The following is a 27583-nucleotide window of genomic DNA, read 5'->3' as shown; positions in this document are numbered from 1 at the left end:
GTCTTTTTCTATCATAATAAATGTTACCAGGGCTCAGGTCACAGCCCCTGTTCTTGCTATATCTTTATAACAATGTCTAGTATATAGAGAATGTGACAGCAGGTGTCAAGAAGAACCTGAGAAAGAAACCATCTCTGTAATAGTGGGTAAAACCATCTCCTGAAATACTGCTGTGAGATATCCTAAAATATGATCATCAATATACTGTTCAAGTCAAGTTAGACTGTGCACCAACGAGGTGAACAGGCAGAACTGGACATTAGAGAAGGGAGAGAAGGGAAACCTTCACTCATCAGCAAGGGAGGAGATGCTAGGGAGCTCAGGGGGAGTTACAGGGGTAACAGTCACCCGTGAGGGAAAGAACAGACAGGAGATTACAACAGAAGAGAGTATGTACATCCATACACACACACACACACACACACACACACACACACACACTCACACACGAGCACACACACACACACAGGCAAGAGAATTTCATATATCAGAAGGGTATTATGCTACTGGCAGAGAAATGGATGGACCAGAAAAAAATTACATTGAGTGAAGTAAATCAGATTCAGACGGTCAAAGAACACATTTTCTATCATATGTGGGCATTAGAACTCACTTATAACCATGTATGAAAACACACACAGATTGACAGACCCTTAGCAAATCTTGCCAAGAAAAGAAGGCAGCACACCCAAATAAAATCACAGATGAGAATGGTAATATCACGACAGAAATTACCAAGATCCAGAGCATCATAAGGGAATACTTTTCAAACCTTTATGCCAACAAATTTGAGAACCTAGAAGAAATGGATGAATTTCTAGCCAATATTAACATATCCACACTGAACCAAGAAGACCTACTCCAACTAAACAGACCTATTTCAAGCACTGAAATAGAAATGGCAATAAGAGGCCTCCCACCCAAGAAAAGCCCAGGGCCAGATGGATTCGCAGCTGAATTCTATAATGTCTTCAAAGCAGAGCTCACACCAATACTCCTCAAGCTCTTCAATGAAATTGAAAACGAAGGCTCTTTGCCAACCTCATTCTACAAAGCCAATACAACCCTCATCCCCAAACCAGACAGAGATTCATCAAAGAAAGAGAACTATAGACCCATTTCTTTGATGCATATTGGTGCAAAACTTCTCAACAAAATACTGGCCAATCATCTTCAGCAATTCATCAAAAAATTATACACTATGATCATACAGGATTCATCACAGGGATGCAAAGCTGGTTCAACATACGAAAGTCAATTAATATAATTCAATACATCAACAAGAGCAAGGACAAGAATCACACGATTGTCTCAATAGATGCAGAAAAGGCATTTAACAAGATCCAACACCACTTTATGCTAAAAGCTCTGGAGAAACTAGGAATCCATGAAACATTCCTCAGTATAATAAAGGCTGTGTATGACAAACCCACAACTAGCATTGTACTTAATGGTGAAAAGCTAAAGCCATTTCCTCTAAAATCAGGAACGAGACGAGGATGCCCACTCTCTGCACTCCTCTTTAACACAGTATTAGAATTCCTAGCCAGAGCAATAAGGCAAGAAGCAAGCATAAAGGGGATCCAAACGGAAAGAGGAAGTAAAACTTTCCCTCTTTGCAGATGACATGATTCTGTATTTAAAGAACCCTATAGACTCCACTCCTGAGCTGCTTGAGCTGATTGAAAACTTAGGCAAGGTAGCAGGGTATAAAATTAACATTCAAAAATCAACTGTTTTCCTATATGCCAACAATGAAAGGAACAGACAACAATAAGGAAAGCAACTCCTTTTGCAATAGCCTCAAAGAAAATAAAGTCCCTAGGGAATAATTTAACTAAGAATGTAAAGGACCTTTTTGATGAAAACTTTAAAACCCTGAAAAAGGAAATTAAAGCAGAACTGAGGAAAAGGAAAAATCTCCCATGTTCCTGGATTGGAAGAATTAACATCGTGAAAATGGCAATCTTGCCAAGGGCTATCTACAAATTCAATGCAATACCCATCAATATTCCAATGTCATTCTTTAAAGAAATAGAAGAGGCAATCCAAAATTTCATATGGAATAATAAAAGACCCCATACCCCTTATAGCAAAAACAATTCTCAGCAGAAAGAATAGTGTAGGAGGAATTTCAATACCAAACTTTAGACTGTATTACAGAGCTATAGTAACCAAAACAGCTTGTACTGGCACATGAACAGGCCTGAGGACCAATGGAATAGAAGAACTGAGGACCCAGGTATTAACCCACAGACCTATGGCCAACTAATCTTTGATAAGGGAGCCAAAAAAAATAGAATGGAAGAAAGAGCCTCTTCAACAAGTGGTGCTGGCAGAACTTGGGTTAAGCACCTGCGGAAAACTAAAGTTGGATCCTTCTTTGTCACCCTGCACCAGATTAACTCCAAATGGATCAAAACCCTGGAGATAAAAGTAGATACACTGAAAACTTTACAAGAGGAATAGGAGATACACTAGGCCTCCTTGGCACAGGTCGAAACTTTCTTAATAAGGACCCAGAAACACAACAAATCAAAGAAAAGTCTGGATAAGTGGGACTGCATTAAACTGCAGAGCTTCTATATGGCAAACTAACTAGAAAGCCTACAGAGCAGAAGAAGATCTTCACTAACCATAGAACAAACAAAGGAATCATATCTAAAATATATCAACAGCTCAAAAAATTGAATCATTCCAAAACTAATCTCCAAAGAAACAACCATCACATTAAAAGATGGGCCAAAGACTTAAAAGAGTCTTCTCTGAAGAAGAAATAAGAATGGTCTATGGACACATGAAGAAATGCTTTACATCTCTGGTCATAAAAGAAATGCAAATCAAAACAACTCAGTTTCTTTTGATTAAGTTCTAAATACTAAGTCCCAGTGATTGTAAATAGAGATTCCCTCCTTGATCACTTGTTAAACTTGTCATTTAAAATATGATGTAAAAATCAATATTAATAAATTCTCTAATAAAAAAACAACTCAGATTCCACCTCACTGCAGTTAGAATGGCCATAATCAAGAAATCTAATAACAACAGATGCTGGCAGGGATGTGGCCAGGAAGGATCACTACTACACTGTGGGTGGGAGTGTAAACTCGCTCAACCACTATGGAAAGCAGTATGGCTATTCCTCAAAAGACTAAACATTGAGCTCCCCTATAACCCAGCAATTCCACTACTTGGCATTTACCCACTCATCCAGAAACAAGGACATACTAAATCCACTAGCACAACGATGTTCACTGCAGCCCCAGTTACCATAGCAAAGATGTGGAACCAACCCACATGCCCCTCAGTTGATGAGTGGATCAACAAGATGTGGTATTTGTACACAATGGAATTCTATGCTGCTGTCAGAAAGAACGACATTGCCCCATTTGTAAGGAAAAATCACATTCAGTGAAGTAAACCAGACTCAAAGGAACATAGGCTCAATGGTTTCCCTCATTTGTCAAATCAGTAGAAACCTTGGGCTCTCTTAGCAGAGATTTACAATAGAGCAAAACCTAGATACATAAGGCCATACAGTGTGACGCTAAATGAAAGGACCTCCAGGATATAGAAACATAAGCCATTTAATGAGTGATTGTTGTCTTTAATATATTATGTTATCTCTCATCTCTTTTGCTGTCCTTTGGTTATTTCATACTGTTACAGTATTTTACCTTGTTGTTTGATATATTGTATATATGTTTATTTGGTTATTTGAAATAGGATAGGGAAGGGGGGAAAACAAGATGAGGGACGGAGGTAAGGGGAGGGAAATGGGGAGCAAGACATGAGAAAGGGTATCAATGTTTGTGAAGTAATACAGCTTCTATCTGGTTCATATAATGTAACCCTTCTATTAATTACAATAAAATATATGAAAAAAAAACACACACACAGGACCAGGAGCATTCACACAAGCTGACTAAAGTACAACCTGTGCTGAGAGTCTGCCTGAGGTAGCTCCTTTGAAGGACCAGGAAGCTGTGGGAGGAGGTTAGGGCAGATGGGGAGAGGAATGATGATCAAATACTCAGTGTCTATATATGCAATGGAAGAGGAAACGTGAGGGGCAGGGACAGATGGAAGGGGTGACATGAACAGCAAGGACGTAAGCACCTTATGTATTGTCCTCATAAAGTGACACATTGAATTGAAACTCCTTTGCACAACCTTTGGTTTTTTTTGTTTGTTTGTTTGTTTTGCCCGCCCTGGGGCATGAACTAGGCTCTGGACTCTGGCCCTGAGTTTCTTTTGTTCAGGTCAGTGCTCCACCACTCTGGTCTGCGGCTCCATTTACAGGTTTTTCTGTGATTAATTGGAGATAAAGAGGCTCACAGGTTTTCCTGCCTGGGCTGGCTTCAAATGGCTATCCTCAGCTCTCAACCTCCTGAGTAGCTAGGATTACAGGAGTGAGCCACCAGCGCCCACCTAAAGATAGTTTTTAAATAAATTCAATTTTTAAAAAGCTTGCTCTTTCAAATATTCTAGGTCAACATCACCAATCCTAAGTGTGAATAATTTAATTCATAAATATGAACAATCAATTCATTCAGTGGTTTAGTATTTTTATCTTGCAAATCTCAAGACACTCTAATTAATATGCAATTTTAAATAAAAACCCATGTTAAGGTATTTTAAGATGACAATATTTCATGAAAAGTGATAAAAAAAATTGTTGTTGTTTTGGTGGGCTTTTGTTTGTTTTACCATTCCTGGGGTTTGATCCCTGGGCCTGGGCTCAGTCCCTGGCTTTTTTGCTCAAGGCTAGCACTTTACCCTTTGAACCACAGGGTCACTTCTAGCTTTTTCTAAGTCGTTTATTGAAGATAAAGAGTGTCATGGACTTTTCTGCCCAAAACTTTGATCCTCAGATTTCAGCCTCCTGTGTTGCTAGGATTACAGGCATGAGCCACTGGCTAGATTTTTTTAATCAATTAGTTAAGAACTGTACCTATAGCAAAACCACTTCCTTCTTTTTTTATTAGCATGCAGAAGGGGAATTTTGTTGTAACATTTTCACATTTGTATATGGTGTATTCCGATCAGTCAATCAATCAATACACCTCCCTAAAATCAATTAGTTTCTATTGCTTTCCCCTTACTGCAAAACCTTCATCTAATGGGCAATGTTATAAAATTTTTAAGCTATGTGACCAAACTTACAATCAGAAGTGATCAAACAACTGTTAGTGGGGAGCTGAACTTAGGGAATCATGCTTGCAGGCGTTCTACCACTTGAGCCATGCCTCCAGTCCTTTCTGTTTTAATTCTTTATCAAATATTTTCTTGTGTTTTTGCCTGGCCCAGCTTTAGATGATGATTCTACAGCTTATCCCTTATGGCTTAGGTGACTGCCACTACCCACCTCATTCAGCTTGCTGTCTGAGATGGGGTCGCACTCAATTTTTGGCTGAAACTGAAACCTTCCTGATCTGCCACCTAGAAATGTTCAAATATAGAGCATCTGTAGTGGAAAACTTTTGTAATGATGATGATAAAATTTTGTATTCTCTAGAGAAAAAATATGAAAAATGTAAGATTGAATTTAGATGGATATCTAAGTCTTTGCTTTAGGAAATATGAGAATTCAATAAAGTGAATGATACAAACTATATTTATCTATAGGTTATGAATTTCATCTCTGACAATCTTAAAGAACAGTGATAAAGTTCAATAGCCTTTGGGGTACTTTGCAGCAAGTGCTTAAATACCTGTGTCCTTTTTCTACTCCCTTACATATCTCTCGTGGAACCCGTAAGATAAAGCTAAAAGGACTATGTACAAATCTGCTATTCTTTGTGTTTGGACAGTGTTGATAAGTTTTGCTGGAAAATAAGTTATTCTAAACAATGAGATTCTTTAACATTCAATGTTGTGTTCCTCAAAATTGCTTAATCTACTCAAAGAATAAAGAGGATGTCATTTTAGGTAATTTGATATTTGGGAAATGAAAGAGAGTTTTCTAAACTCCTGTGAGTATTTAGCAGTAGCTCCTGGAAAGAAAGCTGAGCAACAGAAATGACAGGATTCCTCTCTTCACCACACAAGGTCGCCCCTCCCCATTTTTACTCACTTTACAGTGCTTCAGCATGGACACAGAAGAGAAAAGAATCATCCTGATGTTTACATCTCTTTTGTGCTACTAAAGATTTACAGTTTGGATTCCACCATTACATTTAGTCAACATCAATTGAACTTACAATCAAGTGAGGATAAAAATCACTTGGTAGTCTCTGTAGTTTGGTGTGGTCTAGAATTGTATTAGTGTTTAGCAGTCAGGAGTCATGATTCAAAATGAAGCAGGTTAGCTGCGTGTGGTCGCATGTGCTTGCAATTCAAGCCCTTGGGAAGCTGGTACAGGAGGACCCTGCATTTGAAGTCGGTCTAGAGTGAAGGCATAGTGAAGCCAGTGTTAACAGAAAAGAGGCAAACAGTGAAGCAGTAGATGGTGTGTTCATAAGTTCATCGTGTGTTCCACTGTTCCAGGGTACCCTGGCAGAAACGGCCTTGGAAAGCAGGGATACAGAGGAATGGCAAGAGTATGGCACATCTTGTACTCCAAGATGGCTGAGCACCGGGCTGACCGATGTTACAGGCCAAGAGGCGGGGATTCTCACTGGCTGAGACAGAAAGTTAACCTGAATGTGGCTCCTGAAAGCCGTAAGTACTTCTCTTTTCTAAAAATCCAAACTCAGGTGATTTTTAAATGCAGTTTATTTTAATAGTGAGTTTTAAAAATAGCTCGGGGGAAGTAATGATAGCATGTGGATTTGTCACATGCACAATGTCCTAAAGACACGGAGAAAATAGACACCTAATGTGAGAAAAGACTTACTAAACTCTTCTCTCTGTGCTAATGCAAACCTAACTCTAAAGAAAGGCTGTAAATGAAAAATAACTTGTTGTATTAACCCATGCTTAGCATTAAATCATTTGCAGATGATATCACATGACTCAAGAAAGAACATTTGACTTGATACTGAATTTGGACAGGATGGCCTAGTGCTTTGTGACTGAAGACCACAAAAGCATTGCTGGAGATCAGTTCAGTTCTTAAAAACTCTGCCTCCCTCAGCCAGAGAATGCACATGCCTCAAACTGTGTCCTGAACTAGTCTCAGAACCTTGTGGTTGAGCTTTGTGAGATTCCATTTGCAATCTCATGTTTTATTGCATGCTGTGGCTGGCATGCAGACAGGAGAATGTCAGGAAAGTCGACACCTCTGTGCCTCCAATTAGACTGGGGTGAAAGAAAAACTCAAACCAAGCAAACAAACCAAAACACCCCTAAAATAGCACAATCTCTAGAAGCTTGAAGCTGAGACATCATTGAAGAAAAAAAAATCTTCATGGAAGGAAAGTCCAAGTTAGAAGCCACGGGCCACAGATGAGGGGGAAGGTTGAGGTATGTAAATGAAACTCCATACTTGCATAGGGTGTAAAACTAATGTTCACTAATTTTCCAAAAAGCTGAATTTAAAATGAAATTTTAAAAAGAAGCCCTGATCCATAGTAAGTGTGCTTTCAGGCTAAGCCAAACAAACAAAACCTCTGTCTCAGGTAGTAACACAAATGAAAAATTAAACAGTAACTCTGACAGCCAGACAAAGAGTAGCATGTTTCTAAGTGGCACACAGGCTCCTCTGCGACCTTGCGGCCCAGGGATAGGTCTGCCTTTGTTCCGGCTTATGGAGCTGGGCGACGCCCTGGCTGGTCCTGGTGCAGTCGAGGGTCCCTTGCCTCAGTCAGCATCACTGGCCTTGGTCTGCTTACCCCAACCTTCCCTGACAGAGCTCACGTTATTCCCAGGCACAGGCAAGGATGCTGTGACAAACAGCCCCAAATGGCCCTTCCTTCCTCAACTCAGACAGGGGTGCAGATGGACAGCAGAGGCTATGCATGGAGAAGACTGTTCTTCACTTCCCAGGCCCTCAGCTAGGCCTTACTGGGACTAAAGCTCGGTAAACTGCAACCAGTGTCCTCCAGAACCTGCTTGGAGGGCTATCGAAGCCTGGATTCCAAATTGTGCCATCGCCTCACAGACCTCCTGCTCCCTTATCACTCACCCTTCATCCTCTCCCATACCAGAGTAAAACTCACCAATTCAGCTAGGACTGGCAGCTGGCCCATGTCTCTAGTCCTAGTCACACATGAAGCTGAGATCTAGAGATTGAGTTCCAAGCCAGCCTAGGCAGAAATATCCCCGAAACCCGTATTCCCACTAACCGGCAAAGAGCCAAAAGCGGAGGTGTGGGTAGAGCACCAGACTTAAGCAAAGCTGAAATTGCCTGGACCAGCACAGACAGACAAAAGAAATGCCAGAGCTAAGTTGGCCTTTTAGGTCCTGACAATTATCCAGTAACATAGGAAAACGTCTCACTGAAGCAGGGTACTGTGTCTTTGACATGAGGATTAATGTCAACCACTCCCCACCAACACAAATGTGCGCCCACAAACCACACCTGTGTAAAACCACGTGGCCAGAAAGACACGTCGCAGCTTAGGAGACACCTGTATTTGCTGCATTTCTATGCTGAACGTGGGCACAGAGAAATCTATGAACATTTATTGAAGTAACAAAACTGAATGCAATGAATAAAATAAATACTATGGGTGCTTATACAATGAGGAGTATTTAGATTTGTGACATTTTAAAATCAGTATACTTCTTAGTAGGTCTAGATTCATAGTCTTAATTATTCTGATGTATTCATCACATAAACAGAAATGAGCAAAAAGGCTGAAGCAATATAAACGCCCACATGAGTCTACAAGTTCCTCTATTAGATGGACATTACCTTCCTTGTTCGAAATATCTAAACAGACCACTTTAGGAAAGTCGCAAAGTATTTTGATTATTTTCCTACAAGAAAGGTTCGTTCAGGGCCAGGAGCATGGCCTAGTGGTAAAGTGCTTACCTAGCATGCATGAAGACCCAGGTTCAATTCCTCAGTACCACATACACAGAAAAAACCAGAAGTGGTGCTGTGGCTCAAGTGGCAGAACACTAGTCTTTAGAAAGCCCAAGAACAGTGTTCAAACCCCAGACTGGCAAAAAAAAAAAAAAAAAAAAGAAAAGAACAGCTCTTTCCAAGTATCACTTCCAATGTGTACCATGTTGCAACTACACAAAACACAGTGTGCCCTGTGTCAGCACACTGGGGGTCACATTCTATACTTGCTAGATACCTGCCTTTGGAAAAGCCAGCTCTATCACCTTATTTTGGGTATGGTTTATTAAACAGCATTATTTGATATAAAAGAACAAAATGATCTTTTGTTCTAGAAACTATCTTCCCTATGGCAAAAAAAAAAAATCCTGGACCATCAAACACACTCTACAAATCAGTAAGTGCTCCTTTTTCACAGCATAATGTGGATGTAGTTGATTTGCACTTTCATAGAAAGAAGGTTTCTGAAGGGATAGAAAAGGAAGAACACGCGTGTAACCACAGTCCCAGAACTGAAGATACTCAGCTGCAAGTAGAGCTAAGCTCGGGGATTATGTGCTCTTCCAGAATGCACACCTGACCACCCCACTCACTACTATTTCTCTCCTGCCCACTCAGATTCCTCTTTGCTCCAAATAGCTGAGGTGCCAACTTTTCTTCCATCCTGTCTAATAAGCCCATACTTCTACTCTGAGGCCATCCTAGCCAGATTTTCAAGATATTACAGATCTGTTCTTAGAAGGGGAACAGCATGGTGGAGGTAACGGAAGGACCAGAGGAAGCAGAGGAATGAGGGGTGAGAAAGGAAAGGGGCAACTCCATTTATACACCCCCCTCCAACCACAAATGAATGGTCAGCCTTATGGTGGCAGCAGGGGAAGGGAAAGGGCCTGTCTAGGTGAAAAGGCAGCTCTGCCCACACAAGGTAGCTCATGACAGAGACATGGTCTCAGGTTTCGTAAGTGGATCACAGCAGTGCAGGTGACTACTTTCCCTCCTGCCTGCTAGTGAGGGGTCACTCGAGTTCTGCTGACACTCTCACTTCCAGGGCTTGCTCTGCAATAATATTTTATTTTACATGTCCTGCAAAGCTCATGGCAAGTCTTCCCAACAGTGGGGGCCGGCCCACAGGCTTCCTCTTTCACCATGATCTTTCTCACCTAAACATCATCAGGGAGGTATATTCTACTTTTCCTTCTTTGGGAGACTCGGAACCCAGGAAAGTTCCAGGACAGGGAGGGACTGGCAGGTGACTGAGCACGCCCAGGTGTGGCCCTGGCTCTAGGGATGATGGAGGACCTCAACAATTTCTGACTCCAAGTATGCAAAGTGAAATTACCTGCTGGGTAAACCTGTCTCATGTGCAGCTCAGTTGCACAATTGCATAATGAAAATCTCTGATGCAATATCCCAAGCCAACCCATAGAAGTGGAGGGAAGGATGCATCTTCCCCAGTGTTTGCAGGCCCAGCCTGCATGATGGTACTTTGAAGACAGACTGCCGCAGCACTCCATTAAAAACCACCCCTGTGGCCAAGTGTGGTCCCAGAACTGTTGAGATCAGGGGAAGGGGCATGGCAGCCAGTTGGGAGGGGATAGTACACTGAGACACTCTGCTTTAAAAACAAAACGCAAACACTTCCCTTTTACCATTCCTCAATTCTAAGGGCTTAATACACAGCTTATCGTCTGTGAAATTTGAATTCTGAAACATAACACTTAAGTCAATGCAGTATCCTTGTAAAAAAAAAAAATCACTCAATCTCATGTAAAAGCCCAGCAAACATCTGTCCACAGCACAATGCCTCTTGCATCACACCGACCTGCTCAAAGCACCATCTCCCCTGCTCCAACCACACAAACTCCATTAATCTCTTCCCATTTCTAAGGAGCAGAGGCACAACCTGGGACATCTCCTGCTGAGACGCGGCCCCATACTGCAAACACGGCAAGATTCAACTCCCAAGACGCCTTCCAACTCCTTCCAATCTCAGGCTCTGGATTTCAACAGTGTCTCAATAGCTAGCGCTCAAAGCAAATGAAGCACCAATGGCAATGGCAAAATTGGTATCACAGCTGCACCCCTCCCCCAAAAGACTCCTGTCAAATACCCTGGACGGCTGGGGTTGGTCGCGGGTGGAAGGGCGGGCAGGCGCCAGGACCAGACCCCCGCCCAGGCCCGGCCTCCTCCGGCCGCACCGCAGTGCGCAAAGCTGTCCGGGGCTCAGACGCGAGGCGATCGGGAAAGCCTCTGCCGGGAGCCGGGTGGCCCCGCCGGCTCGCCCCCGCCGGCTCGCCCCCAGCCCGGTTCTCACTGGAGACCCGAGGGCCTGCCCAGAAGACAGAATGCTAACGCGGCTTTGTCCACGCAATCCGGGCCCGCGGAGCCGAGGCGCGGCCGCACTGGGGTCCCCCGGCCCTCCCGGTCCCCTCGCCACCTCCCGGAGGTTGCTGTCGATCCTGGGCTGGGGGACTGGGGCAGCTCGGGTGAGGCGAGGACCCCGGGTGAGGGTCACCGGGCCGGGGGCTCTCGGAGCCCCAGCTGCGGAGCGCGCGGACGAGAGACAGGGAGCCCCGAGGAGAACCGCTCGCCCGGGTCGGGGTCGGGGAGGCCTTAACGTTCGGCGAGGAGGTCCGGGCGCCCCCGCGCCGCCGCCACCGGCTGGGATCCCCGGCCCTAACAGCCGAGGGGCAGCGGGGCGGGGACGGGGCCGGGCGGCCGGGAGGGGACCGGGCGGCGGGGAGGGGACCGGGCGGTCGGGAGGGGACCGGGCGGCGGCGCCGGTACCTGCGATGGACCAGGTCCAGCGATAGAATTCCACGGTGTCGTTAAGCGCCGTGGACATCGCGCCGAGGACCCCGCCCGACTGCGAGCTCGGGAGTCCCATCGCGGCGGGCGGACGGCGGGCGGCGGACGGCGGGCGGCGGGTGCACGGAGACCCCGCGGGTCGCTGGCCGTGGAGGCCGAGGGGCGGTGGGATGAGTCGGCGGCGGCTTGCGGTGTCTCCTCCTCGGCCCGGCGCCGCGGCGGCGGGGATGCGACGGCGGGGACGCGAAGGCGGTGGCGGTGAGCGCAGGGCCGGAGGTGCGGTCGGGGATCCCGGGAGAGGATGAAGAGGAGGAGGAGGACCCGCCGCGCGCGCCCGGCGCTGCACCACTGAGCCGCCCGCGCCGCCGCGGCTCCAATCTCCTCCGCCGGAGTCACGTGACTGCGCGCGGGGCGGGGGCGCGAGGGGGGGTTGCGGCGGCGCGCCCCTCCTCCGCCCGCGCGCGCGACGCGGCTCCACGGCGCGAGGGATGCTGCTTTGCGCAAGCGCGCTGCGGCTCGCTCCCGTCCTCCCCGCCCCCACCCCCCACCTCCGCGGCCCCGGAGCCCCGGCCCCGCCTCCCCGCGCCCGGCGCCCCTCCGGGTTCCGGGCCCCCGAGGAGGAGGAGGAGGAGGTTGAGATAGAGGAGGGGTGGCCTGGCACCCATCCCGGAGGCGCCCTGGGAAGCTGGCGCCCTAGGATGGCTGTCCGGGCCACGATGAAGAAGTGGGCGAGGCGCCCGGGTCCCGCCGCTCACCTGCGGCTCCCGGCGGGTGGCTGCCCGCAGCCTGGCGGGCGCGCGCCATCACCTGCCGGCCCGGCTGGCCCGGTGCCGGGCGTGGGCCCCGCGGCGCCCTCCGGGTACCCCCTGCCCCGCGGCCGTCCTGCAGCCCACGCGGCCCACGGCGGGGGGCGCCGAGCCAGGCCTGCGGTAACCCATGCGGTGAGATTCATCTTCAGTACACAAAGGCTGGATGAAGCTGCCGGTGTGGCTCAAGGGCTGGAGACCTAGCCCTGAGCACAGAGAAGCTCCTGGACAGTGAGTGCCCAGGCTCTGAGTTCAAGACCAGGACGACTAAGAATAATATATAATAAATTGTTCCCACCCCCAAAACTGGGAGGCAATTAAGAGAGGCCGCCCTGACACGTAGCAAAAATATACTACATACAATTCGTAATCTGATCGTTTGTGGCATAAAGCTCCAAGAATCTGAAGGCACTTTTCATGTATTTCTTTCGAGTATGTCACCTACTTCTTGTCTAACCTTTTCTCCACTGGCCAATTTAGAATGTGTCGTTTTCCAGGACGCTGAGTCGAGTGTGTAGTTGCTTTACCCCTTTGAGATTGTTAAAATAATCCGGAAACTACCTCTTTATCATATTGGATTGACTAAGTTCTTTTCTAGTGACCTGGCTATATGTTCTTTATGTTTTACATTGGGAGCATACTGAACAAATATTTTTGGTTGCTGGTTGAAGCCTTAATCCAAGGCTATAAATAGTAATATATGCACATATATATGTAATGACAGAATTATAACTTACATCAGGGCATAGCAATGATATTTTTAAGTGGTAGAAACTCTAGGGAGAGCAGGTCATTAAAAGAAACTGATTTATTGTATAACTCAAGTAATTAGTCTTCTTGAAATGCTTTGCTCTTGTTTAACCAATTAAGATGTAATTTATTTTTTGTCAAATATTTGTTTAAAGAAATTAGTAAAGCCAGGCATTGGCTGCTCACACCTGTAAACCCAGCTACTTAGGATGCTGAGATCTGAGCATCTAGATTCAAGTTCAGCCTTGCTGAAAAGCACCCACAAGATTTTTCCATTATATCACCAAAAAAAAAGCATCTGAATTTGAACTATGACTCAAGTGGTAGCAAGCTGACCTTGAGCAAAAAAAAAAAAAAAAAAAAAAAAAGCTCAAGAACAACATCTAAGCCCTGGATTCAAGCCCCTGGACCAGCAATAATAATCATCATCATCATAACAAGTCTTCTCATTTTGAAATGAGATAGATAGCAACTATTTTTTAATGCTAGTATGGGGGCTTGAACACGAGTCCTCATTCTCTCACTTGTTTTTTGTTTTCCCAAAGCTAGCACTCTACCACCTGAACCACATCTCCACTGCCAGCTTTACAACTCTTAGCATTTCCTTGGCCTCTTTCTCTTCTCCAACTGGAGGCCAATCTAAATTTCTGTTCACTAGGGGGCGCCGGTCACATATAAATAATCATAGGCATGAAATGGTCAATGTCAGAAGAGGCTGAGGGACTTGAATCACCTTGTCCACATTCTATCTAGAAAAGCACCATTTTATTTATTTAGGAACTGTTCAAACATAACACCAAGAAACAGAGCCATGGAATTCACTAACTCAGAAGCTCTCTTCCCTGGCATGACGATACAGTCTGAAATCAGTTCTCAAGCGACTGACAAGTACCAATAACTGGTTAAAACCAAAGATTCCTTCTGTGGTGTGAAAACATCTCTCAAAATGTTGTAAATGAATGACCATCAGGATAGGGTTGAGAGATGAAAGCTAGGGGAGGTTTGAGTCCTGTGGACAGGGGCCTTCATGAATGACTAATGCCATTTGTGAAGTTCCTGAAGCTGTGTTTGACCTTAGGCACGTGAAGTATCTCCATCATGGATGGCTGCAGCCAGCAAGCCATCCATTACTAGGTATATCTTGTCATTCCCAACTTCAGAACCGTAAAAAATAAGTCTGTGCTCTCTAAAAATTATCCAATATTGTGCATTGCATTTTAGCCAGCACAAAAACATACAAAACAGAGCATTTGTACTGAGAATTGGTTATTGGAACTGGGTAGTGGGCAGAAGCTGGAGGAGCTTCAAGGAACAGATTAGAAAAGGCCAAGGTTTTCCTCAATGCAGCATGTAAGGCAGTGCAGATGATAGCACAAAAAAGAACGCTGGGGAAAAGCTGAGTCTCCTTAATCACACTGGGCTTCACATTCAGGGCCTTGAACTTGCTGGAGGAAATGAACCATATACTCCAGCCCAGAGAGTGTGTGTGTGTGTGTGTGTGTGTGTGTGTGTGTGCGCGCGCGCGCGCACGCTTGCACACCAATCCTGGAGCTTGAACTCAGAGCCTGAGCCCTGTCCTTGAGATTTTTTTGCTCAAGGCACAGCTCCATTTCTGGCTTTTCAGTGGTTAATTGGAGCTAAAGTTCTCACAGACTTTCCTTCTGAGGCCAGCTTCTAACTGCAGTCCTCAGAGCTCAGCCTCCAGAGTAGCTAGCAATGTAGACATGCATGCCACCAGGCACCTGGCTAATGGAATCTTCTTAAGGCTCGGGTGACCTGCAGCAGAATAACAGAAGAAATATGGACAATAAATGCCCTTGTGATGCTTCTATGGAAATGGAACCCAGTGCTGGAAACAGGAAGGGAAAGTTGTCATTATGTAACAAAGGAGCCAAGAGCTTGGCTGAACTGAACCATACTCAAGCATTTCAAGAATATAAGTAGTAACCTTACACCTGTAGTAGAAGAAATTTATATGCACAATGTTGAAGGTATGCCACAGCTACTTTTAACTGTACAGAACAAGATGTTGGAAACCTCTCCTGCACATGTCTCTTCTAACATTTCAGAGTTTAGAGAAGCCTGCTGTGACCAGAACTTCTAAAAAACAAAAATGAGCCAGGAGGGTGCTGGTGCTCATGCCTGGAACCCCAGCTCCTCTGGAGGCTGAGATCTGCCAGATCTTCAAAGCCAGCCCAGGCAGGAACATTTATGAAATTCTCATTTCCAATGAACCACCCAAAAGCCAGCAGGGAAGCTATAGGACAAGTGGTAAAGCACTAGCCTTGATCAAAAAAGCTAAGTGCCCAGGCTCAGGGTTCAAGCCCCAGGACTGGCACAAATTAAAAAATAAATATAAATAGGACAATTATATCTCGAATGCTGTGGTTTTGGCCATTTTTTTGCTGGGCTTCCAGAACAAAAGGGAGCATATACTTTTTTTTTTTTTTGCCAGTCCTGGGCTTGGGCTCAGGACCTGAGCACTGTCCTTGGACTTTCTCAAGGCTAGCACTCTACCACTTGAGCCTCAGCACCACTTCTGGCTTTTTGCTATGTATGTGGGGTACCAAGGAATCGAACCTGGATCTTCGTGCATGCTAGGCAAGCACTTTACCACTAGGCCAAACTCCTGGCCCCGGCATATACTTCTTATAGAACAAGTTAGTTAGTGGTTCATACCTGTAATCCAAGCAGTTGAAAAGTAGAGACCAGGCTGATTATATTCCTGTGTCACCCAGGTAAAAATAAGCAAATGAGACCCCTGTTTCGATCAAAAGGTTGGACATGGTGGTAGGTGCCAGTAAACCTAGCTACTTAGAAGGTAAAGGTAGGAAGATGATGATTTGAGCCAGCCTTAAGCAAAAATACAATGCCATGGGATGGAAGCATGGACTAGTGGTAGAGCACTCACCTAGCATGCACGAAAACCTAGGTTCAGAGTTTTGATTCCTCTGTACCACATACATGAAAAAGCCAGAAGTGGAGCTGTGGTTCAAGGGATACAGTTCTAGCCTTGAGAAAGCCCAAGGACAGTACTCAGGCCCTGAGTTCAAGTCCCAGGACTGGCAAAAAAAAAAGTACAATGCCCTGACTGAAATGTAGTGAGCAGGTGATTCCAGTGGTCAAAGCCTGCCTGGCAAGCTTGGGCACAAATCCTCAAATGTCCAAAAGATATTTTTCCTTTTTTTCCCCTGTCAGTCATGGGGCTTGAACTCTGGGCCTAGGTGCTATCCCTGAGCTCTTCAGCTTAACACTACCATCCTACCCCTTGAGCAACAGCACCACTTCCTATTTTCTGGTGGTTAATTGGAGATAGAGTCTCACAGACTGTTTTTGTACTGGGCTGGCTTTGAACCACGATCCTCAGATCTTAGCCTCACGAGTAATTAGGTGTGAGCCACTGCGCCCAGCAAAAAGACACTTTTGAAAGTAATTATTCACAAAGACAAAACTGAATTCTACTTGAATAAGAGTCATGCCAATACATACAAAGCCAAGGAAAACACCACAATATAGTAACTGCTGGCAGCAAATGGCACAAAAACAGAATAATGTGGAGAAAGGCAAGGTAGAGCCATGAAAACAGTGGCAGTTTGGATTAAATTGAAAAGTAACTTGGTCCAGTGCCAAGACAGTTGGACAATAGAATTATGTAGTGCTATGTCCCCAAAGACTGAAAGTAATGAAAATTTAAACAAAGGTGTATTTGTTCTCTTGTTTGAAATGGGGAGGGTTTGGAGCCATGGTTCAGTACAGCCCACTGTAGTAAAAAAAAAAAAGTTTCCTCACCAAGGTATGGTGAGATACACCTGTAATCCTTGGAAGATGATTATGAGGTTGAGGCCAGTTCGGGTTACATACAAGATGCTGTCTAGAGACAAACCAAACATGTCAATAAGCACAAACCCTTGGGTTCAATCCCTAGTAACACATACAGACATTCACTTGCACGCGCACACACACACACACACACACACACACACACGCGCGCGCGCGCGCGCGCGCGCGCGCGCGCGCGCGCGCGCGCGCATGCACGGGCAGGCACACACCTGCACATCGATGCTTATTGGAGTTTTATTCATAACCATCCCAAATCAGAAGTGGCCGAGATTTTCTCTAATCTCCAAATGGGTTAAGTAGTACACATCATCAATGAGCTATTACTCAGCCGTATAAAGAAACAAGCTTCTGGCTTGACCTGGTGGCTCACACCTGTAATCCTAACTACTTAGGAGGCTGAGATCTGAGGATCAGGGTTCAAAGCCAGCCTAGGCACTAAAGACTATGAGACTAAGGCTGGAAGTGAAGCTGTGATTCAAATGGTACAGCACTAGACTTGAATGAAAAGTTAAGGGTCTGCACTCAGGCCCTGAATTCAAGCCCCAGTACCAGCAAAAGGAGGAGGAGGAGGGGGAAGAAGAAGAGGACACCAATGAGTACTCAGGGTAGTTGAGGTAATAGAATGGAACGCATTACTATGCACTCATCAATGGCTTAACATAGGTACTACGGTTGCATAAGACATAATGTTTATAAAGACCTGGGTCTGGGGATGTAACGATGGCAGAATGGTAGGTAGAGCACTTGCTTACTGTAAACTGACATTGATGCTCAATGCCCAGCACCACATAGAATGAATACATAAGCGATTCAGCAAAGCAATGTGTATGCTGGTTTGAACATTCAATTTACTCCCTTGACCTGTCAGCTGATAGGACTTAAAAACAATGCCACCCCAAGTTACAAGATTGTCAGCACCCGGATGCTAGCTACTAACCCCATTAGACTGGAGCATAAAATGTACACAATGAGCCCTTTTTGTTCCAACAATAAATAAAGAGTATGAGAGGGCAAAGAATGCCCTAAATGTGTATGGGTGTGGCACAGAAACACAGGAGCCAACTGGAACTTCCCAATGCCTGTGCATGGAACATTTTTGAATAATAGCTAGATAATAGCAGATTGTAACCAATGTGTAAAACAAGTACCTATGAGCCGGCTCTAATATAGATGCACAGAGAGATGATAGGTAGATAGATAGATAGATAGATAGATACATACATACATACATACATACTGATAAATAAAAGATAGGTAAATGATAAATGATAGAAAATAGATGATGATGATGATGATGATGAAGATAGATAGGCAGGTAGATAGATAGAAAGATGATAGACCGGTGGACATATCTCATTTGCAGTGGTAGGGATGGTCTCAGTGGTAGAGCACAAGCTGTATGCATGAGGTGTGGGCTCCATCTCTAGTGCTGTAAAAAGCAAATAAAAATTCCTTTGCAGAGAATCCTAAATAACTTATGAAGATATACAGTCTTCAAGGAGATGAGGATAATCAACTCATCAGCGTAGGCTACACACAGAGACTTTTTTGTAAATGTGTAGAACTGAAACAGGAAAGAAAGTAAAACAGATAAACCCAGGGCAGGGACTTTGGTCTAGTGGTAGAGTACCTGCCTAGCATGCATGAAGACCTGGGTTCAATTCCTCAGTACCACACACATAGAAAAAGCTGGAAGTGGTGCTGTGGCTCAAGTGGTAGGGTTGAGGAAAAAAAAACCCAAGGACAGTACTGAGGCACTAAGATCAAGCCTAAGACTGGAAAATAAACTAAATAAACCAGATAAACACATCTAACACTGCCTCAAACAGATGACCAATGTCAACAGAGATAAGAAATTGTCCAGAGATAACCCTGGCCTCTCATGTGATGAAAATGGAGTTTTCCACTACAGTCTTTCTCTCCTAAACTCTAATCATGAGAAAAATATCAGAAAAGTTCCTTTGATGGACAGTCTACAAAATAACTGACTAGTACTCCTGAAAATAGGCAAGTCAGTGGCTCATCTATAATCCTTGCTACTCAAGTGGCTGAGACCTGAGGATTGTGGTTGGAAGCCAATTCAGGCAGGAAAGTCCATGAGACTCTTATTTCCAATTAACCACCAAAAAAACTTGGAGATGGAGCTGTGTCTCAAATGCTAGATCATTAGTTTTGTGCACAAATCTCAAGGATAATGTTCAGGAAGGAGAGTCACCCCTGGTGAGGTGAAGATGACAGGATAAGAGCTGGCTAACACTTCTGCTAGTGCCAGGCCTTTCTGTGTCCTCCCAAGGTCACCTTTATCTTCATGCACTGTCCCTGCTCCAGCCTTGCTTCTCACCACCCAGGGTAACCTCACGCCTTATGGCTACGCATGGTTCCACACACACTGGGAATGAAGGCCTTACAGTCAGGCTGTCCTTGCAGTATGGCTCCTGCCACACGGGACTTTTCCCAGGCTGCTCGGTGCCTGCCACCCAACTTTCCCTTTGCCTAGAACCTTCGGATTCAGTTCTTCATGTCTCAGCTCATGTGACCTCAGGAGCTTGCTGAAAGTGAATTCTATTGTTAGCCATTTACTCCCTCCTCCATAGTACTTAGTATTGGGTAAAATTACCTTACCTGATTATCTTTCTCTCTACTGGAATGAAAATTCCTTTTCTTTCTTGATTGGCATAGTCTGGGTTATTATGAGAGCTCAGAATATGTATATATACACATATTTGTATTTACTTTCATAAATACATATTTATATACAGATATTTATATGCAAATATATTCTATACATATGTATGCATTCCTTACATCTTTTTGGTCTAGGGTAAGCAAGGCTAAGCCTAAAGGAAATCAACATATTTTGCTTACAAGCATTTCTTTTAGTATTTTATTGTAAGTTCTGTGAACTAGAAAGGGACTTTGCTGTAATGGAAACAAACCAGAACAGCAAGCAGCAGACTTTTCCTGGTGTATTTATGTCTGGCTTTAATGTGTGTGGACAAGGGCAAATCCCTAGTCTTGGTCTCCTTATCTGATGATACATGAAGAAAATGCATTCCCTGTCTAGCTCATGCAGTCATTGCATAGGTCAAATGAGGTGATGATTGTTAAAATACACAAAGGCATACTGTTTTCTGATCAATGGACTGAAGTAGTCCATTGTCATTGATACTTAAGAGAGACTATATGCATCATTGAAATTGAAATAATTTTCAAGATAAGGTGTAGCTAAATATCTTGGGCTAGCCTTGAACTCACAATGTAGCCCAAGTTCAAGGCTTGTACTTGTAACCCTCTTGCCTTAGTTTACTAAATGCTGAGGAAAAAGGTTTTTTTGTGTTGTTGTTTTGTTTTGTTTTTTTAAGATCTGTCAGGCTCCAGTAGCTCACACCTGGAATTCTAGCTACTTATGAGGCTGAGATCTGAGGATCACAGTTCAAGCCAGTCTGGGCACTAAAGTCTGTAAGACTCTTGTCTCCAATTAATCACCAGAAAACTGGAAGTGATGTTGAGGTTCAAGTGGTAGAGGGCTAGGCTTTGAGCTGAAAAGCTCAGAGACAATGCTCAGGCCCAGAGTTCCAACCCCACAACAGACAAATAATAGTGATAATAATCCTCTTCTTTAATAATTGAATTAAATAATCATGTATAATGTTCTAAAGCCTACAGGAAATAAGCATTGATAACTTTCTTACTATAAAAAAGAAAAGTTACAATCACCTAGGTATTCTACAGTATAATCTTGAGTTGAAATTAGTAAGAGCAACATGAAGCAATTATACAGATTTGGCTATTATGAATACAATTTATAGAACTTAGAATTGTTCATTGTTTTTATTGTTCTTGAAAAATAACCTGAGTTGTACTCCCTAATTTTAGTTAGATATTGAATTAACACTATGTTCTCCTTATGGAATTATCAAGGGAGCTAATGCCTTCCAGAATTTTTATCTGTTCCTTGACAACAAATACTTCTCCGAAGTCCAAAGTCATGTACTCAACTCAGACATTTCATAGCAAGTGACAGAAATGTGCAATTCCCACAGCAAATTGCCTTTAAAAGGACAACCCAGGAAGTGGCATTGTGGCTCAAGGGGTAGGGAGGTACCTTAAGCTGAAGAGCTCAGGGACAGCACCCAGGCCCAGAGTTAAAGCCCCAAGACCAACAAGAAAGAGAGAAAGAGAGAGAGAGAGAGAGAGAGAGAGAGAGAGAGAGAGAGAGAGAGAGAGAGAGAGAGAGAGAGAGAGAATCCAAATCGACTGTGTTTGTGTTTGTACAGGAAAGGCAAATGCTACTGGTTCACTGCCTCAAGTACAGTGATGTGATTCCTTAGAGAACAAAATGACAACCAGAAAGCTGGAACGTGAGGTGGTGGCATGGGAGGGCAAGGTGAAGGAGAGCTGGTGGACAAATAAGATATGAAGGGTAGGTAACTGCAGTCACAATATTCCATGTGGGAGTGGTGGGGTTGGGAGAGATGGGAGAGAAGGATGAAAAGATGTCATTGCCCAAGACGAATTGACTGACAAACGGAATTGTTGAATTGAAGCCACTCTGTACAACTACTGAAAGACAATGTTTAGAAAGAAAAGATGAAATGAGAAAAAGAAAAGAAAAATGGGAAGGAAAGTAGGAAGGAAAGAAGAAAGAAAGGAAGGGAGGGAGGGAGGAAGGAGGTGTGAAGCTGGTTTCTGAGCACGCGTGCAAGGTGACAGTCTGTGTGTCCCCTGTCAGCCTGGCGGATGGGGATGAATCTAGGAAATGGGTGGGGAAGAGTCGAGCCTGACCTCTTCTGCACCCGAGCTTCTCCACTTCCACCTTTGCAGAGTGGATTAGGGAGGACTGGAAGTTGCTGAGGCAGGATCTGGGCAGGGGCAAAGCGCCTTCGGTGTGCGCCTCTCAGTAGCTGCGCTGCCAACTGGTGGCAGAAACTGGGTCAAAGGGTGGAGTAGGCAAAAGCCATGCTGTTCTAAGTCACGCCTGCCGACTAAGCAGTACTGGGGCGGCCCTCTCCGGGAGAATCCCAGAGTGATTTTCACGCTATTCCAACAGGGCATCTCCACGAATGACACCAATGCACACTGCACAGATACCATGAATTACACGTCGGTGGGCACGCTTTCCTCACCTCTAGAAATGGACGGTGCTTTCAGTAACGCGGTCTGTGTGGCTATGAATAATCTTTCTACCCCAAATAAAAATGGGTGGAGACCATGGGAGAGAACATGTTCTCGTTTCCCCCCACCACTCCCAGTATTGGTCCTGGGGCGTGGATTGGGGGTCTGGGTGATGTCCCTGAGCTGTTGTGCTCAAGGCTAGTGCCCTTCTGGCTTTGGGCTGGTTCCCTGGAGGTAGCGTCTCGCACTGCGATCCTCAGATCTCAGGCTCCTCAGTAGCTAGGATTACAGACGTGGACCGCGACGCCCAGCCCCACTTTCGACTTTTTCCAGCCGTATAACCTAAGGCAGGTCAATAAAATAGTCTACATTTCAACCTCTTACCTGAAAAATACTGGAGGAAAATGGTGCCTGTTTCTTCTTAAACTGATCACACCTGTCCTGTCATCACAGCTATTCACACGATTGGAGAAGCATGATTTGAAGGAGCCCATGCAGGCAAATCCAAGAAACCCTTTTTCAATTAACCACTAGAAAGCTGGAAGTCGAGGTGAGGCTGGAGCGGTAAAGTACCAACTTGAGCAAAAAGCTAAAGGAAAATGCCCAGTCCCTGACTTCAAGCACCAGTGTGGGCACAAAACACTCGAACAGATCTAGTATGGAAATCAAGTTATCTGTGTGCTGGCCATTTATATAGTGATTTGCAAATATAAAACATGTTCCTCTAGGAAGTTCACACTGAGTATCATCGGTACTACTCTCATTTTTATGGGCTTAGTAAAAATACATTTCTTTCTTGGAAAAAATAAAAAATAAGTAACAGAAGTTATCAGTAGACACTATTTTCATGTACTGAGGTAGAACAAAGACAATTGGGTCCATGCACAGTATCAGGTTTTGAAAAATTCAATATGAAAAGTTTTATAAGGAAATTTGTGTTTCTCAGTGGCTACCTGCAAAGCAAAGCAAGTCTCTTATAAAAACATTCACACTGTGTAGCCACATGTATGTGGGATCGGGTACCCGAGTGTCTCATGGATTGAAAGTCCCAGACCTCATGAGGTAGCATTGTATTTGCTGCTTTCCTTCTAAGTGCCATCTGTAATGGATTAAAGCATTGAATGAGTTGAAAAAGATACATTACTTTCTTTAGTGACCACAATTCCATGTTATAGATGACCAAAATTAAAATGTCAAAATCTTCAAAAAGCATCTTTTTGATTTTCTGTCATGGAATGACTGGACGGTCCCCTCCCCATTTGGGGAGCCTGTTCATTTGTCTTACTTTCATCCATGGCTCTGCTTTTGCCTTCAAATAAACTTATTCTGTTCCCTATTTTTTAAAAAAGAATCTTTTTGGGTTTTTGCAGAAACTCATCAATTTCACTGACTAACTTAAAAGTGCTGTTTCCCCATTCAATTCTTATGTCCTCCCTCCCCTTTTTTTTACTTTTTAAAATTCAGGTGGGCTGAAACTGGTGACTATGGTTGTAATCTTGCTATTTGGAAGGCTGAGAGCTGAGGGTGGAAGTTTGAAAGCAGCCCAGATAGTAAATCCAAGAGCTTCTTTTCTCCATTTAACTGCTAAGAAGCCAAAAGTAGGCCAGGAGTTTGGCCTAGTGGTAGAGTGTTTGCCTAGCATGCTCAAAGACCAGGGCTCAATTCCTCAGTACCACATACATAGAAAAAAGCTGGAAGTAGTGCTGAGGCTCAAGTGGTCGAGCTCTAGCCTTGAGAAATCCCAAGGACAGTGCTCAGTCCCTGAGCTCAAGCCCAGGACTGGCAAAAAACAAAAAAGCCAGAAGTAGGGCTGTGGCTTAAGTGGTAGAGTGCCAGCCTTAGTATGAAAGCCAAACAAAAGTACAAAGCCCTAAGTTCAAGCCTCAGTACTATCTCTGTCACATACACACACACACACAACACACACACACACATAACACACACACACACACACACAAATTAGATGGTTTGTTTTCTGTAGGTGAAACATTTATTTTGCTGTCCAAATGAATGTCATCATTTACCCATGTCTTTCTTCTGCCCATCTCCACTCTGCAATTCCAACAGTCCCTCTTGGTCCTGCATGTGTTATTATTAGAGTAACAAACTCTTGAAAAAGCTGTTGCCCAGTTCTTTCCCCTGGAGGTATGTGTGGGTTCTGACAGGACCAGCCTAGTTGCCAAACACTCCCTCACCACCTTGTTCTATCAGATCAAGCAGGAGGTGAGCCTCTGGCAGATGTCTGCTCACTCATGGAGTCCATGTGTAAGGAGGATTCTCAGCAGACCTGCTCTGTGTTGAGCAAGAGACTGTGTGGTGATGGCTCTGCCCTCCATCCCACAGGAACTCTTTACTACATCTCTGTACTCAATATGCCACAAACCTCAGAAAGCTTCATATACATGTGTCCATTTTACCTCTATGTATATTTACATTCATTTATACATACATTTTAGATTTAGATTTTATGATACGTATGAAGAGAATTATAATTAAGATATCCCTTCTATCCATGAAAGCTTTACTTCTCTTCATTGAAGGAGGAAACTCAGCCAGGACCTTGTGGCTCATGCTTATAATCCTACTTACTCAGGAAGCTGAGCTGTGGCTCAAGGGATAGAGCATCAACCTTAAAAAAGGAAGTTAGGAAAGAGTTATGAGGCCCTGTATGGGCTGGCCAAGAACCTCCATCCCCAGATCTCAGCCTCATGAATAGTTAGGATTAAAGACATGAGTCACCAGTATACACCTAGTTTTTGTATATACTTTCATTGGCATTATAAAGGTGATGTACAGGGTTATAATAAATCAGGTAATGAGTGCATTTCTTTTTTTATTACTTTTATTAGAAAATGCTAAAAAAATATGGGGCCAGGAGTTTGGCCTAGTGGTAGAGTGCTTGCCTACCATGCACAAAGACCAGGGTTCGATTCCTTGGCACCACACACATAGAAAAAGCCAGAAGGGGTGCTGTGGCTCAAGTGGTAGAGATCTAGCCTTGAGAAAACCCAAGGACAGTGCTCAGGCCCTGAGCTCAAGCCCTAGGACTGGAGAGAGAGGGAGAGAGAGAGAGAGAGAGAGAGAGAGAGAGAGAGAGAGAGAGAGAGAGAGAGAGAGAGAGAGAGAGAGAGGAAAATGCTAAAAACAGAGAGGTTACAGTCACATAAATCAGGCAAAGAAGTACATTTCTTTTTGTAAAATGTCACCCCTTCCCTAAATCTCCCCCAGGTTTCCCTCCCATCCCCACCCACACATTGTATAGTTCATTTTCAGCACAGTGTGCAGTGAGTACCGTCGCTGCACTTGTTCACCTTTGTCCATCCATTTCTGTGTCTCTCCCCCAAACATACAAATAAACAAGACAAGAAGAAAAGAAAACAACAACAGCATAAAAGAAAGAAAAACTTACTGTTTTTATATCCTGGAGTTCATTTTGATAAATATTATTTTGTGTGATCAGAGTATTGTGCCTTTGTGGTCCTCCTTTGGTATCACTGGATGTAAATGCCTAGTGTATATTTCCTTGGGGCAATATCACCTCTTCCCAATGTCACTCTCTGTTTCTCCCTCCCATTCCTACCCACGACTTGTTTAGTTCATTTCCATCTTTCTTGCTTGCTTGCTTGCTTGCTTACTATTTTCTGTTGGTTGTGGGGCTTGAATTCAGGGCCTGGGCACTGTCCCTGAGCTCTTCATCTCAAGGCTTGTGCTCTACCACTTGAGCCACAGTGCCACTTCCAGTTTTTTCTGTGTATGTGATACCCAGGAATTGAAACCATGGCTTCGTGCATGCTAGGCGTGCACTCTACCACTAGGCCACTCTCCTAGCTATATAGCTCATTTTCAACATACGGTCCAGTATCACTGCTGCATCTGGCTTTCTTTGTTCTTCTGGGCTCCAGTGCTTTCCCCACCTCAGCCTTCTGTGGCCGATGCTACAGTTCCTGGTCTATCTATTCTTTCTGTGTCAGGATGTTTACACACTGAGCAAGGGATAAGAAAGAACTAATGATCCATTCTTGGCTTCAACAATCGGGTATAGACCTGCTGATAATCAGTTAGGCTCATAACGTATAATACCATCACAGACTCATCTGTTATCTCTACATAGAGACTCATTTCATTAGTAAATACATCCTGTACAATCACAATGACATGCATTTACAGCTTGAGAAGGGTCTGGCAAAATTGTTTGATTCCCAAATTCCTTCCTGTTCTTGGGAGAGAATCCTGTGGGGTGGTTGGCTTCTGTTTTCCCTTTGGTGGTCTTTAGGTTGCTCTCACTACTGCTGTATAGCTTTGGTGGCTTTGGGTTGGCTGTATTGCCAAGGTTGTTAAGGTTGTCACTGCTGAGTTCATGTGCAGACTTTCCTTATGCATCAGGTCTCAGCTTGAATCTGGGTTGTGGCTGGCTCAGGTGGAGGCCTGTCTGCGCATGCCTAGGAAATCTGTTTTTCTAGAGCAGGAAGAGTCTCCAGGAAAGAACCTTGAGCTTGGTCTTCTGGGCATGTGGGGCTGACAGTGTCCTGGGAGGAAAGTCATCCTTGAAGTGAGCAAGGAAGAGAGCGTCAGAGGCTAGCTTTGTGACTGACTGGTCCTCATGTCTAGTCTCAGCTAAGCCCTCTGGAGGCAAAGAGAAGACCTTGGAGAAAGACCCCATGACATTCACTGAGTGCTCTGCAAAGCACTGAACTGCTTACAACCTTCAGAGTGAAGGGGGAGAAAGGTGTTAAAAAAAAAAACAAAAAACAACTTACCCACATGTTCAGCCGCTGGTGGCACTATGGCGTTCCCATTTCTACCATCTGCACCTGGTCTGGTCAGTTGGTGGCCTCTGACTGAGCTCAACTGACTGAGACTTCAGGTTGTTCCGTTTGCCCATCAAGCCCGGGTTCAGTTTATTTGGTATGGTGACTCCATTAGGCCAAACTTTATCACCCAAATATGGAGATAGGTAGAAGCAAACTGAGGTTTGCCATAGACAACCAAGATTGGTTGCTGTGAGATTTGAATGACAGGCAAATGGGGAGAAAGATGGGGTAGGGAGAGAGGGTGGAGAATGATGGAAAGGGCAGCAATGATCAAGATGTACTGGTGACTTGCACCTTGAGTAAAAACTCTGAAACCTAGGAACGCAGGAGCCTGATATCTGAAGATCAGCGTTGAAAGCCAGACAAGCAGGAAAGTCCATGAGCATCTTACCTCCAATTAATCACACACACACACACACACACACACACACACACACACACACACACACACACACTCACAGCCCAACGCAGAGCTGTGGCTCAAGTGGTAGAGCTGAAAA

The 27583-nt window shown here is 44.5% G+C and overlaps 1 protein-coding gene across 1 annotated transcript in view; it reads right to left on the bottom strand.

Annotated features, from left to right (window-relative positions):
• The window catches only part of Elovl4 (ELOVL fatty acid elongase 4), a 33225-nt gene extending 21226 nt beyond the window's left edge, over positions 1–11999 (bottom strand). The window contains exon 1 of the mRNA XM_090337727.1: positions 11741–11999. Coding sequence (XP_090193853.1) covers positions 11741–11840 — 100 coding nt within the window. The 5' untranslated portion in view covers positions 11841–11999. The remainder of the gene's footprint in view (positions 1–11740) is intronic.
• Positions 12000–27583: the final 15584 nt, after the last annotated feature.

Source organism: Megascapheus bottae, chromosome 8 (assembly GCF_031878675.1).
Source record: "Megascapheus bottae isolate mThoBot1 chromosome 8, mThoBot2.hap1, whole genome shotgun sequence".
Taxonomy (NCBI): domain Eukaryota; kingdom Metazoa; phylum Chordata; class Mammalia; order Rodentia; family Geomyidae; genus Megascapheus; species Megascapheus bottae.
This window is presented reverse-complemented; position numbering and strand designations above follow the sequence as displayed.